General features: G+C 35.2%; 1 protein-coding gene and 1 non-coding gene across 2 annotated transcripts in view; one reads left to right on the top strand and one right to left on the bottom strand.

The window, feature by feature from the left end:
• The window catches only part of EZH2 (enhancer of zeste 2 polycomb repressive complex 2 subunit), a 66860-nt gene that overhangs the window by 27080 nt on the left and 24591 nt on the right, over positions 1-15189 (top strand). Inside the window, exons 2-4 of the mRNA XM_069462762.1 lie at positions 915-1038; positions 1618-1746; positions 14496-14612. Coding sequence (XP_069318863.1) covers positions 922-1038; positions 1618-1746; positions 14496-14612 — 363 coding nt within the window. The 5' untranslated portion in view covers positions 915-921. The remainder of the gene's footprint in view (positions 1-914; positions 1039-1617; positions 1747-14495; positions 14613-15189) is intronic.
• LOC138377652 (U6 spliceosomal RNA) lies at positions 3738-3844 on the bottom strand. Its single transcript, XR_011231819.1, has one exon. It is a non-coding gene; the product is annotated as a U6 spliceosomal RNA (small nuclear RNA).

The raw sequence follows: 15189 nt of genomic DNA, 5'->3' as shown, positions 1-15189 counted from the left end.
TTACTCTTCAGATAAAGCACAAATCCTTAGTGTGGCCTATAAAGCTTTGTGTGGCCTGACTGAAATGTCCTTCTAATCATCTGAAGATACAGTATGATTTTAATACTTTTAGAAGAAAATGTTCCAGAAAAGGACGCTTGTTTAGACTTAAGGTGGGGACTCTGCAGTATGAATTAGACATCTGGTGAACCATAGGCTGTCCCCACATTTAAACATAATTGGTTCTCAGAGCCTGCAACTAAAGATAAGGCAGAAAAATTTACTTTGCATTTCCTGCATTCGTCTTTTCTCTTGCTAGCAGAAACCCCTCATGTGAATAAAGGTGGCACAAGAGGTTAAAATACAGACTTTATGGCAGTGTTTAAGTTGAGAAGCATGATTAAAAGTGTATGGGGAGAGAGTGCTTTAATTTGTACATTATTATATGTCATGCTGAATGTTTTCTATTTTTAGTGCTATTTGTAAATTTTACTTCTTTTTTGGATTTATCTTTTTCAATTATATTATTCAGTTATACCTTGCTTCTGTAACAGCTAGTTTAGTGATGAAGAACTTCGAGTATGTTTTACATTTTCTTCCCTCCACAAATGTGGATCTCATTGAGTGAAAACAAGCTCGGGGTATAGTATACTTATTCCTGTAATGGGATCACACTTCTGTAAGATGGCTGCTATTTAGGAGTGAAGAATTTTTGTAAATAAAAATATCTTTTAAAAGTTGTATTAAATGAAAACTTTTCAATGAAATGTTTTAAGAATTTAATGATACAGAGCAAATGAGCACCCTTCTGCGAATACTGACAGGGTAATATGTGTTATTTCATTTTGATTGTTAGGTTGCTGGGGATTAAAACACATATGATCATATTCAGGCTGGTTAGATTAGTGATTTTAATATGAAACCATTGCTTTTAGAATAATCATGGGCCAGACTGGGAAGAAATCTGAGAAGGGACCAGTTTGTTGGCGGAAGCGTGTAAAATCAGAGTACATGCGGCTGAGACAGCTCAAGAGGTTCAGACGAGCTGATGAAGTAAAGGTACAATTTTATCTTTTGTGAAAATGTACATACAATTGAGGATAGTTTTTTTCCCTCCTAAAGTTAAATAAGTTTTAATTTGAAATAGTTCAGTTTCAGCCAAGGTCATATTTACAGTAAGATAAATGAAGACTTGGAAGCTTAGGTCCTTGATGTGTCTTAATTAACGTTGTACCCTGCACATTAATGATAATGGAAAGGTTTTAACCTAATAGTTATTCAACTTACATGGAAATCAGTCTTTTTTATATACCTTTATATTGCATATGTAGACTTGGCCTAAATATAACATCATTTTATGTTTCTAAAGTCATTGTGATTTTTCTTTTTATATACAAAGTAACAAAGAAAGGATGGAAATAATTTCCTGTTCCCTTCCTATTCTCAATAAAATAATAAGCATGATGTTTTTGTATTATTTGAATGTGGGAAACTACAGCCTAGTGTAAAATCTGTATGCATTTGAGAAAACATTCCTGGTATTTTTGAGAAATCACTAGATTTTAACCTGTTTTAGAGATGTTACACATTTTCTAACAATGAACAATTTCTCTTCTCCTCTCCTTCATTTTTTTAAAGAGTATGTTTAGTTCCAATCGTCAGAAAATTTTGGAAAGAACGGAAATCTTAAACCAAGAATGGAAACAGCGAAGGATACAACCTGTGCACATCATGACTTCTGTGAGCTCATTGCGCGGGACTAGGGAGGTTGGTTAACATAACGTGTTGTAGTAATTATCAACACATTTTGGTTTTTGCTATTGGAACATTTGGTTGGTTATTGGGAGGAAGTCATTGACCTCAGGATGTCCATCTTTATATTGCTATTTCTTTTTAATGTGCAACTATTAATGGCTGCCTATATAGATCACAGTACTAGCTATTCCTATAACAGAGTTCTACGTGTTTAGAATATGCTTTGACTGTTAGGTAGAGTCCAAGATTATAAGACTAATTTAAAAAAACTTTTAAATCAAATACTCTTTAATGTCCTCATCAGATCACTATTTAGAACAAGGCTTTCTGACTCACCTTTGTCCCCGCCAATATGAATTAGCCATGTGGTAAGAAATGTTTTTTTTTCATATTCATGGACTAAGAAAGCTCTTTTTATTTTATGTTTTGTTCTCTATAAGAATTTTTAAATTCAGTGTTGAGAGATTGGAATTTCCTTTTCTATAGCATTTTCTGAATGAGGTAGATCTTAATTACTCCAAGAGTTTCCTATTTTCAAAGAATGGCAATAAATCTATGGTAGAATCTATAATTAAATATCCAATTAAAACATGCTTGCAGCAAGATGAGAAGAAAATGGCAGAAGCTGAACAGTTGAGGCATTTCTGTTTAAGTGCCCGTGTTTTATAGAAAGACATGGCATAGGATATTTAAATGGGAGTTGAAGCAAAAAGAGCGGAGACAGTGATTTGGAATTAAGATTACACTATGTAGTAGATTGTTTGAGTTTCTAAACATGGGGAGCATCTAAACAATGGAATTTGTTCTCAAATAATTTTTTCAATGAGTAGCCACTTTTATATAGCATTATTGGAATAGTCAAGCAATAATTTGCAGTTGTATGAGCCCTGGTGAGATTGTATGATATACGGGCTTCAAAGACTTGTCAGTGATACCGGAATAGCTACAGACATGATCCCAATGATGATTTCAGTGATGTTCTGGTGTCTTGATGTTGACACATGGTTTAGAGTGATTCTTAGTCATTTATGCATTTTGTTAGGTGACAACTCTTTATAGCTCTGATTTAGGCTTATATGAATATGTATTACATGCTGACACTTTCCTCATCATCGCAGGTTGGAGCCTAGCTATTAGAGGTAAATGGTTTTTATTAATACATTAAGGGTGAAAAGGATTCTTTGCCCATCAGAATATTCTCAAAGGGGATAAGGATGGGGCTTTTAAGTACTTCTTTTGAAAGTTTTGGTTTGGTGATCTTTTGGAAATGTTGAGGGGAAGGGAAAAAAATCATCAATTTTTTTCCTCCCCGGAGGAATAATCTTAGAAATTTGGAGAAATAAGATAGAGATACATGGAGTACTTATTTTTGCCACCCATTACAAATCTAAAAATGCTACCAAAAGTCCAACTTAGATTTACAATAAAAAGTTAAGAGGAAAAATGACTTTTGTCACTGTGCTAGGTACTTTGTACACATTACCTCATTTAATTTTTATGAAGATTGTGTTACATCACTAACTTGTAGAAGCTGAAAGTTTATACAGACTGGGAAACTGAGCTTTAGAGGAGTCAGTTTGCTTGCTCTAATGATCTGATGTGGGCCCAGAAGAGTACAATTTGCTCAGACACATTATGGGATAATAAAGTACATTATTTCTGTACAACTTGAATTGCTCATAATGTAATATTTGGCATTAAAGAGTATAGTTTATTCAAGTGGATATTTACTAATTGAATTTTTCTTTTAATTTCGTCAAATGGAGATGTCATTGAATGTAAAGATCCTTAATTTTTTTTTTTCTTAGTTTATGTGAGAAGTTGTGGGAAGAAACTAGCATTTTAATAAAATGGAATTATTTTCTGAACTTAGTACTTCCACAGTACTCCACACAGGTTGAGAAAAAGCATTTTCACAAAATATTGGGGGGAAAAGGAGGAAAATAATCCCCAGCCTTAGGAATTTAATTTTTGTTGCATAGAACTCTGACCTGATTAAGGTCATTGATTTTTTTTTTTTTTTTTTATTGCGTGTCATCCTTGCGCAGGGGCCATGCTAATCTTCTCTGTATCGTTCCAATTTTAGTATATGTGCTGCCGAAGCGAGCACATGATTTTTTTGAGCCACTGTTGATAACTGATTCTGCTTCAAATGATTCACCTTTTATTTCCCCTTCCCCCTTTAAAACTATCATCACTAACTTTTAAAAGCTGAAGTTTGTGATAAGCTTCTTGATACTATTATAATAGATCTTAAAGTTTTAGGGTTGAAAAGGACTTTAGTGATCTCATAGTCCAATCTCCTGACTTTTCAGATGAGAATATTCCCTGTTTATTTTTTCTTTGGTTTGAGCATTTCCATCTATATATTAATTTCTTTTGTATGCTTTAAAAATGAGAATCTGAAGTAGGTCAAGCAGGAGGAGAAAATAAATGTGAGCCTGTTTTGCAAAGAGTTTCCTAGTAGTTGGCGTGGCAGAATTTCAGACTGCAGTGTTGATCCAAACATGTAAAGACGATAGCATTCAACATTTGAAGTGCCATTATAGCATTGTTTTAACTAACTGCTTATCTTTATAAGCTAATTGTGTATAAGTGCTGATGTCTTCAGCTTAAGTCTTCTGTAGCATGATGAATCAATGACAATTTTTAGTTCTTCAGTCAAGTCTTATACTTTACTCCGTTCTATAGTTGTAGAAGTAGATACATTGTTTTTAAAACGACTGATTTTTCTCCAGGCTATTTTGGTAAAGAATATCTGACAAAAGTTTACTTTCTAATCTAATGAAGTGACTGCTTTTGGTGGTGACTTCAAATCAAGGAGCTCTGCAGTTGAACCTCAGGATAACATCTTTAATATATTGTTTTCTTAATGCATTTTTAAGATACTTTGGCATACCTGTTTTTTTTTTTGTTTTTTTTTTTTTTTTTTGAGACAGAGTCTCACTCTGTTGCCTGGGCTAGAGTGAGTGCCGTGGCATCAGCCCAGCTCACAGCAATCTCAAACTCAAGGGCTCAAGCGATTCTCCTGCCTCAGCCTCCCGAGTAGCTGGGACTACAGGCATGCACCACCATGCCCGGCTAATTTTTTCTATATATATATTTTAGTTGGCCAGATAATTTCTTTCTATTTTTAGTAGAGACGGGGGTCTTGCTCTTGCTCAGGCTGATCTCGAACTCCTGACCTCGAGTGATCCACCTGCCTCGGCCTCCCAGAGTGCTGGGATTACAGGCGTGAGCCACCGCACCCGGCCCTGTTGTTATTACAATTACAGAGCCTGAGCAGTGTTGTCCATAGAATTTTAATACAGAATATGTTTCTATTTTATCTTTTTAAAAATATTTCTGACTTCTCGAAGGCAATGACTTTTGACTTCTTGAAGGCAGCGACTGTTTTATTTACATTTATTTCCTTTCTTCTTCAATTAATCTTTTTAAGGAGCATCTAGCTTCAAGATGTTATTATGCATTACATATAGGCCAAGGAATTATACTTTATTCCCACAATATATCACCTATCAAAAGAGTGTTTCTAGATGATTACTTTGTCCTATCAAGCAGTAAAAACTATCTTCTGGAAAATAGTTTCTGGAAGACTTTACATTGGTTGTCATATTCAGTCTGTCTGTTTTTCCAGTTTAATGAAGGGACTGGTTTAGGAGTTACTCTTGAAGTTCTCGTTAGTGTATTTCTTTTTGTGCATTTGTCTATTTCTTGCTAAAAACCACAAGACACTTTCTTCTTCACTGATTCTTCCTATCAACATTTTTCCTACTTTACATGTATTATGACTATGAAAGAGGGGCTTGCTCAGATAATGCCTGTCTTCTGGGCAAGTGGTATGATTAGTTTAGTAATTTAATAAAACTATCCTGCCAATATGCATTTCTTGATCCCAGGAAAATATATTCTTGTAAGAGTTCTGTGTCTTGTTTACTATGAAAAGAGTGAGAATTTTTGGTGTATGTTTATTCATGGGGCTTCAGAATGTCTAACCTGGAAGCAGCATCAGAAGGACATCATGATCCTCATATTCTTAAAGAATTTAAAACCTTTTGAACTTTTCAGTTTACATAGGTTTGCTCTTCCTAGTAATATTTGAAATGATTGTAAGTTCATTCCTTATCATTTGATATTTGCAAAAGATTCTTTTTGGGAGAGGATTCTATCAAAATAATAAAATGTGTAAGGCCTTTCATATGTTGGCAGTTTGGCCTTTTTGTCGGAGAAGAAAAACATTGTCTGGTTTACGGGAAAACACTTGATTGCATTATTTATTGACTTGGTAATATGGTTTCCTCAGGCATTATAAATAGAAACCTAGCTACTATTTACAAAGAATAAATAATATCCTAGTATAGCCAATGTATAATTTAGTGTACTTCACTCAGTTAACATTCTTAACTTTCAATACAGTAACAGGCTTTCTTTATATATTTCAGGATCATAGGACCTATAGGTTTAGATTCTTATGAGCCTTTTGAGCAAGTATAGCAGGGACCTAGGTAATTTTCTCATGTCTTTGAAATAAATGGATGGCTCTCACAAGTGTCTGTCTTACTCTCAGTCTGAACTTGGTGCCATGCATTCTTGGTGCCTCAAGTCTCTCAGTTGCTTTCTGTGGCTCCTTGCCTCTCTTACATTGGTTGGTTTTACTTAGAGACTTGAGTCAGTCCTTTCCACCTGTATAACTTGTAAATTGCTGCAGCCTTTGCTTTCTTTAGGCTGAAATAGATGTAACATTTCTTAAATGATCGTGAAAAGGGGTGTTTTCCTTTTCTTTTGAAGGGGAACTAATATAAGCATTTTATGGTTTTCCAAAAGATAAGTTTAAAAAAAAAGAAAGGCCATTTGTGGTGTTTGAGTTTATATGTCATTATATATTAAAATGTATATCATTTATAATTGAGTGTGTAAATTTAAGATTATGTATCTCAAGTTTAATAAGTAAATTTTTAAAAAATGTCAAATGTTTGTATTTTGGGCAACTACTAAACTAGCAGAAGTTGCTAGAATGCTGTGTATATAGTTTATATATTAACAATTATTGTTAAGTTGACTATTATATAAAGATCATGTCTCTTCCCGACATGCAAATTCAAATTTTGACAACTTATTTAATAAACAAAACAAACCCAAACGGACAGAAATGCTTTCCTAGTCTTTAATGTTAAAAATTGTTTTAGTCTCTGAAGAAATAAGCAAATTTTATTAGACCTAGGACTTTTGTCATAATTTAGCTTGATTATGTGGATTGACTTAATTCAATCCTTAGGATTCTGTTTTATCTTCTTATTATAAATTTTATAAAAGAAATTACTTGAGGCCGGGCGCGGTGGCTCACGCCTGTAATCCTAGCACTCTGGGAGGCCGAGGCGGGTGGATCGCTCAAGGTCAGGAGTTCGAGACCAGCCTGAGCAAGAGCGAGACCCTGTCTCTACTAAAAATAGAAAGAAATTATATGGACAACTAAAAATATATATAGAAAAATTAGCCGGGCATAGTGGCACATGCCTGTAGTCCCAGCTACTCGGGAGGCTGAGGCAGGAGGATCGCTTGAGCCCAGGAGTTTGAGGTTGCTGTGAGCTAGGGTGACGCCACGGCACTCACTCTAGCCCGGGCAACAAAGTGAGACTCTGTCTCAAAAAAAAAAAAAAAAAAAAAAAAAAAAAAAGAAATTACTTGAATAATATTTTGGGAAAGTTGGGCAGGTTTCACAACCTATCCTGGGAACTGATGAGGCAGTTTTATGCTAGCTAATGTGACTATCTATTGGGTTAATAAAATTTGTTTGAAAGTTTTACCTTTTTCTCTCCAATTAAGAAGTCATTGTAAAAATTCAAATAACATAGAAATATATAAAACAGAAGGCAAAAATCCCTATAGTCCAACCCATATGGATTTTATCCTTTCAGATTTCTTTATCTGTACATACTAGCATGTTAATAATATGTATTTTATTTTAAAATTTACTGGCCAGATAATACATATCTGCCATTTTAGGCCATCACTTTACAACCTCTGTTCACATTTTCTTCATTCTCTTTAAAAATGTGTAATATTTGATACCATGGATATACTGTAATTTATTGCCCTCTTCTTAATTGATGGACAGCTAGGTTTTTATTTTTTAGTTTTGCAGTTAGTGGTGAAGTGAGCATCTTTCACATACATCTTTATATGTTTTGAGTAATTCTGTAGGAGAGGTTCCTAGGAATAGAATTGTTAGATGAAAATGTTATGCGTATTTAAAATTTTAGATGCCCCCTAAAAATTTTGTGTTACCCCCCCACCAGCTGTTTATGGTAATGTCTATTTACCTATATTCCCAACACAATATATTATCAGCCTCTTTTATTTATTTTTTTTTTTGAGACAGAGTCTCGCTCTGTTGCCCTGGGTAGTGTGCAGTGGCGTGATCATAGCTCACAGCAACCTCAAACTCTTGGGCTCAAGCGATTCTCCTGCCTCAGCCTCCCAAGTAGCTGGGACTACAGGTGCGTGCCACGATGCCCGGGTAATTTTTCTGTGTTGAATAGAATGGAGTCTTGCTCTTGCTCAGGCTAGTCTTGAAATTTTGTGTTCAAGCAGTCATCCCGCTTCCCAAAGTGCTACGATTACAGACGTGAGCCAGTATACTTGGCTTACCAGTCTTTTTAATCTTTGCAGTTTCATAGGTAAAAATTGTTGTAATTTGTTACAGTTTGCCTTCAATTATTCAGTGGAGTTGAGTATCAGTTGTTTCTTTATGTTTCTTTTCTGAATTGGCTATTGTGGTGTTGAATCTTCTAAATTAGGTTGGGCTTTTTCTTATGATTTGTAAGGACTTTTTGTATCTTATATCAGTTTTTAATCATCTGTTTTGCATGGTTTTTTCTTTCGTTTTGATGTTTTTTTGGTATATTTTGATTATAGTTTTTTTCGTTTTGACTTTTGTGTTTCTTAAAGGCTTAGAAAGTCCTTCTCCACCTCAAGATTATAAATTATCTACCTGTCATTCTTTTTTTTTTTTTTTTATTTTTTATTTATTTATTTTTTTTGAGACAGAGTCTCACTCTGTTGCCCAGGCTAGAGTGAGTGCCGTGGCATCAGCCTAGCTCACAGCAACCTCAAACTCCTAAGCTCAAGCGATCCTCCTGTCTCAGCCTCTCGAGTAGCTGGGACTACAGGCATGCGCCACCATGCCCGGCTAATTTTTTTTTTTTTCTATATATATTTTTAGCTGTCCATATCATTTCTTTCTATTTTTAGTAGAGATGGGGTCTCGCTCTTGCTCAGGCTGGTCTCGAACTCCTGAGCTCAAACAATCCGCCCACCTCGGCCTCCCAGAGTGCTGGGATTACAGGCGTGAGCCACCTCGCCCGGCCTACCTGTCATTCTTTAGTTTTCTGTTTTTGTTTTTATATTCCAGTATCATTTAAACCAGCAGGAATTTCCTTTTGTGTAAAGAGTGAGTGGGGCATTTGGTTTTTAATTGTTTTCTATTTAGCTTTCTAGTTGTTTCAATGCTATTGAATAAGCAACGAACAGTTGAGCAATTATAACCTATTTGCGAAGATGAACAGAATCAGCCTACTTGATTGGTGATTTCATCAGCAAGACTACACTTGAGCAAGGACTTGAGCATGTCCCCTCAGACACTACTGCCTTGTGACACTCTTGCCTATTTGTTTTTAACTGGTACCTCTACTACTCTATGGTATTAAGTTCCAAATCCACTGTCATTTAAACAAGGCTTCAAAACAGTTTACTGCCATAGCTTATGGAAACCATGGACTTATATAATACTCTGTTCTATTTCTTGTGGTTTTTTTCCCCCCCCAGGGATAGAAATTGTTTTATTTTCTACTCACAGGACTATTTTTGAATCAGATTCTTGAGTTTGCATGCAGAGCCATGATTATGGCTCTATTTACCTGCTTTATGTACTTTTTTGAGTGCTTTGTGATTTTACCAGCTTATGTCCTATTTCTATTCTGTTTCTGATCTTTCCAGCATTTTAGCAAAACAGGAATTTTTAGGAAAGCTATAGATGATGAGGGTATGATTTCCCTAACAGCCCCCTTCAAACTCAGACTGCGTTGAGTTTTAACCTAGGATTAACTAGGTTTGTATGTTTATGATCCCTTTAATTCAAGGCCAGATTTCTGAAGCTAGGATGCAGGGAAGAACTTCCAGGGTCTAAACTTCCTGAAATTGTATTCCAAATATTATATGTTCTAATGTTAAATGCTACTTATGCCTCCCCCACTGGGAAGAAGTGTAAGAACTGACACTTATAGGATAAAAGTGAACTCAGAAGCAAATGTCCTTAATGTTGTTAGGTAGAGGTTCTTCTAATCTGGAATGGGTCTGTAACATAAATATATAACAAAGCAAATTGAAATAATTTACAATCTGGTATGAACCACTCCTTTTCTTCCCTTATCTCCAACACTCTTGATTAGTTGCTTTCATTAGATACATTTATGTCAAGATCTTAACTGGATTTTTTTCTTCCCATTTTTATTTCTGCCCCTCTCCTGTTTGAGCCACTCATTTTTTTCATGAATATCTTCTTCAGTCACCCTTCTCCTCTTTTGTCTCCTAAACCTGGTTCTGAAGTCACTTCAGTTATTGAGCTTTTAAAACTTTATCCAAACAATATTTATCTCATTCCAATACTTCTTCAGTACTTCCTTCACATAAAAGTAGTCTGAATTTAAATTATATATATTGACATTTTCACCAGAAGGCTAGCAAATTTAAAATTTGGGTGTGTTATCTTTTCTTTCTCAAATTCCTGAGGAGTATAATAAGGTGTTTCGGAAATCATCTTCAGCTTTTCTCTAGGGTTGGTGGCAGCTGATGCTTTCTCCTGACCCTTCCTCTCCGGGGGGACAACCTTTCCCGTACCCTCCTCATTGTTCTCATACAGAAAGGCTAAAGAATGTTAGATAATGTCAGCAGTTCACTGTGCCTCGGGCATGAGTTAAATGGACTAACCAGTATCCTAGAATATTTTTTACTTGACTGACTTGTATATTTCCCCCTACTATACGGAAGTTGGACTTAACCCTTCTCATGTTAAAGATTATTCTGAGGCAAGATGGCTGTGGCTGTTATCCTTTGGGATGTCCTGCTATAAAATGGGGAGTCATACTTACTTCACAGGGCAGTTGTGAATTTTAAAGAAATTAACTTTGCTAAAGTCTCTAGCACAGTGCTTGGCACATTAGTAGGGTGTGTTAATTTCTTTCCCTTCCCTGCAGGCCATTCACCTGCTCTTCCCTCTACGATTTTCCATAACACAGTTTTTACTTGGAACCAGCCTTCTGCCAAGAGTCTCAGTTTGGTTGTGTACTCCTACAACTACTATTTTTGGCTTGACTTCCCTCTCCAGCTCCCAGTGGTCCAGCCACACAGTCGCCTATTGTACCAGCTGGTTGATGTAAGTTTATCCATCCTAAGAGGAACCTGGTTACTTACCAGTAAGCTGCATTTCTCTGAAAATGTAGCATCCTTGATAACTAGTCTAGTTTTTTTCTTTCTTTACCATCGATGATGAATTATCTCTAAGTTTCTTGTGTGACCCTTAAGTCGGATCTAGAATTAGAAAATTCAGTCTGTTGATACAGGTCTCCTAGTGAGTCCCTGAATCCAGGACACATGTTTCTGATTAGGTAAAATGCTGTGGAGACCCATGAGGTCAAAATTCTTTTCACTACTGTGAATGACATGAGACTTAATTATATAAATTGTCAAGGATGATACATTTTGAAAGAAAAAAAAGTTGCTGGTAAGTAACTGGGATTTTTGAGTATTTTTCCCAAACTTGTTTTAGCAACAAATGCTTTTGCATTTGAATATTTCATAAATGAAAGGAATATGGTTATTAGTTAAGATTAATTAAGAATGGGATAGGTTTCTAGAGATACTACAGATATACTGAGGCGTGGGAGGGAGACCGTTAGTTTTCTAAATAGGTGCTCTCTCAGCTTTAAAAAGAAATTGAAGTCTCCATTAGAGAAAAATCAGGAAATGCAGTTGGTTTATTCCAGAAACATTTTTTGAGTGCCTACTTTTTTTTTGAGACACTGTGCTGAGTACTGTTTCAAGACAGGGAGGTAAAACCACATTTTGACTCAGCTGCTTTTGCCCTCAGAGAGCTTATTTCCTGTCCCTTGGTGACTCTTGTGTGACTCAGAACTGAGATAATGGGGTAGTGGAGTATGAATGAGGTATGGGATTGGAAGCAGAACTCAGTGCTGCAGCCTATGCCTTCGTATTTTCTGTGCTTCTGTAAGTTCTTCTGTTCATGGGAAAAATCAGCTGACTTCATTCAGTATACTCAGAACATTTTCTACATCACCAGAGCAAACAAATGAAGCAAAGCCAAATGTCCCTTCTGTCTAGTAGTTGAAAAGAATAGTCAACTGTCTAACCTTATGTGAGACCTTGGACTTAGATGTCAAAGCAGGTGAGTGAGTTAGAATTGCAGGGGCAGCCCACTCCCCTTAAGCTTTCAAGGTGGCTCAGCTTCAGAATTAAAGCCACAGAACTAATTTGTTCCCACCGAATGTAAAACAAAAACCAAAACTTTTTTTTAAGAAATAAAATTATTTTGTATTTTTAAAATCATTGGTTGGTATGTAATATTTTATTTGTTAACATAACCACCCCCCACCCCCACATTTACCCAGGTAAGAAGAAAGGAGGAAAGAAAACTTGGAAGTAATAGAGTAAGAGGAGAAAGCTGGCAGAGGAGATGCTCTTGTAGCATTTGTCATATGTCTCTATTTTATATAGCAGATACTGCATGGCTATAGTTATTATTTTACCCTTTGAGCATCTCAAGGGCAAGAACTGCAGTGCAGTAATTAAGCTGTTGGGTGTTACAGTCAGACTTAGGTTTTAATCCTGGTTTGGTAATTTACAACCTTTCTGACTAGTCAAATTATTTAACTTCTCTGAACCTCAGTGCCCTCATTTATGAAGTTGTGATGCTAAAACTATGTCATAAGATCGTAATGAGGAATAATTAAGATAATGTATATAAGCACTTAGCACAGTGCCTGCAACATAGTACGTGCTCAATAAATGTTAACTACTGTTTTTATTGGATTAGTGGATGGATGGATGAAGGATTGTCTTAGAGGCCAAATAGTGGGAAAAGGAAAGATTGTGGGTGCTGGAGTGTTAGTAAGCCATTCATACCTTCTTATTTACTTGAGTTACAAGCTTTCTAGTATCATTATAGTCTTTGTCTTTGCCTTTTTGGAAAGCAAATTAATAATCACTGTCACAGTTCTTTCTAACTACTCTATTCTTAAACCTTTACTTCCATTAAGGAAGAAATTATTTTTGTGGTGCAGTGACTGTGATGATTATGAGATTATCCCACTGGCCTGATGCGATGCTGAGGGTTAGGTGTGGTCTGTATGCAAAGATTTCTACTCTGATTTCACCAGACCTAGTTCTGCTATTTTTAAGACATTTTAAATAAAAATTAAACATTTAATATGTATGTGTGTATATATGTATGATTTTTTGGTTTCATTTTACTACTTCAATTCTTTTTGCTCTATTTTCATTGATTGTAGATTATGAATGTATGTCTTGGGTAGTTTTAGAAGGCTCTTGGAGGCCTGATGCTTGGGTAATAGTATGCTATAAGTAAAGCTGGATTCCCAGACAGCATGGAAAATGCTGTGGTTTTTTACCATGTTTCACAGAATCAAAGATGCAAAATTTTTAATATTTTAACATCTGAAGCCAATGTGCATCTTAGAATCACTGTGATAAGAAAGCATTATATCACAGTTCATCCACCAACCTTTTTTCCTTAGTGATACAGAAGATAATGGCATGCCTTGAAGTTGATATCTTCATAGATTGCATGAAATACAGTATTTCAAGGGACTATGTGTACTTATATATTATAGAAATATAGCATCATGGCAATGTGTGTAGTGGGTAAGAGCAGGTGCTCCAGAGTCAGACTTTTGTGGTTTCAGTTCTAGCTCTGTATGTTGTATGACTGTGGGCAAGTTACTTATCCTTTCTTTACCTTAATTTTCTCACCTGTAAAATGGGGGTTAAGAATAGTATCCAGTTTACAGTGTTGTAATGAGGACTAAAGACACGTAATGTGTTTAAAATAGTGCCTTGCACATATGAAGTACTTAATAACATTAGCTATTATTCAGAGATTACAGTTTTATAGAATTGATTTGAATCCATTTTGTTATGATTGAGACTCAGCTCTATTATCCTTAATATTTGTGTATCACCTGATAATATCAGCACATGATACTTGGTTTTTTAAAAGGAAAGATAAAGATAAGAAACGTTAACCCAACAAGTTTTCTTTTTAAGTAAGATTTAAGTGGTATATTTGGTATATATGGTACTATTCTGTGTAGTTAGGATGTAAGAGAAGTTAACATGAGCTAGGAAATTTTCTAATGAAAGCATGGAGCAGTTTATGAGATTGCTGAGGCTGACATAAACATAATTTTTGATTCTTGTTGATATGGGTAAGTATGGGAAGGGTTGAAGCGTTGAACATTTGCAAAACCTGAAGAATGTTTTTTGCCCTAAGTAAAAAAGACAGAGAAGAGAAGAATCCTTTTTGGTTTTTATGACCTTTATTGTCCTAGGTAAAGAAATGATTTTTTTTTCAAAATTATTTAAGTAGGCAGCATCTCTTTACATATGATGGCTACAGCTTAAGCTTGTCCTTTTATTCTTAAGAGTCAATTTTATTTTTTCTGTTTTAGTGTTCGGTGACCAGTGACTTGGATTTTCCAACACAAGTCATCCCATTAAAGACTCTGAATGCAGTTGCTTCAGTACCCATAATGTATTCTTGGTCTCCCCTACAGCAGAATTTTATGGTATGTAAATAAGGTATCTTCTGCTTACTTGATAACTTATTTTAAATAAAAAAGTACAGATCATTCTCTAGTCATGGTGAATCAAGATAGTATAAATAAAAACAGCTATCAAAATGATAGCAGTTAGAGTGATTTTTAAAAATTAATACAGTGTTTTTTTAAATGCCTTTGCAGTGTTGTTTTTTTCCTATACTTTTCAAAGGAAAAGTGTTAAGCAAAAACCATAGGAAACCATAACCTAGGATTAAAAGGTGAAGCTTATATTTAATAGATGTTATCCTCGAAGAAGTTAGTATCCTGTAATCTCAGTCTGACTTTGAGTTTTTGTTAATTGAGGACTTACTATTTAAAATAATTTTAGACAGCACGTTATTAAGTGATAACGTACGCTGTGACATATTCTGAGGGCTTATAAAACAAAAACTTAAACATATTTCCACAGGTCTAATAATTTTGTAATGAACTGCTAGTATTTAACTCTTTATAGAAGTAAAATTAAGGAGGGTGGGACAAAAGAGAAATTCAAGTATGCATTCCTGACTTGTGTTGTTAAAAATAAAACATTTATGACTGGACA

Source organism: Eulemur rufifrons, chromosome 29 (genome assembly GCF_041146395.1).
Source record: "Eulemur rufifrons isolate Redbay chromosome 29, OSU_ERuf_1, whole genome shotgun sequence".
Lineage (NCBI taxonomy): Eukaryota > Metazoa > Chordata > Mammalia > Primates > Lemuridae > Eulemur > Eulemur rufifrons.
This window is presented reverse-complemented; position numbering and strand designations above follow the sequence as displayed.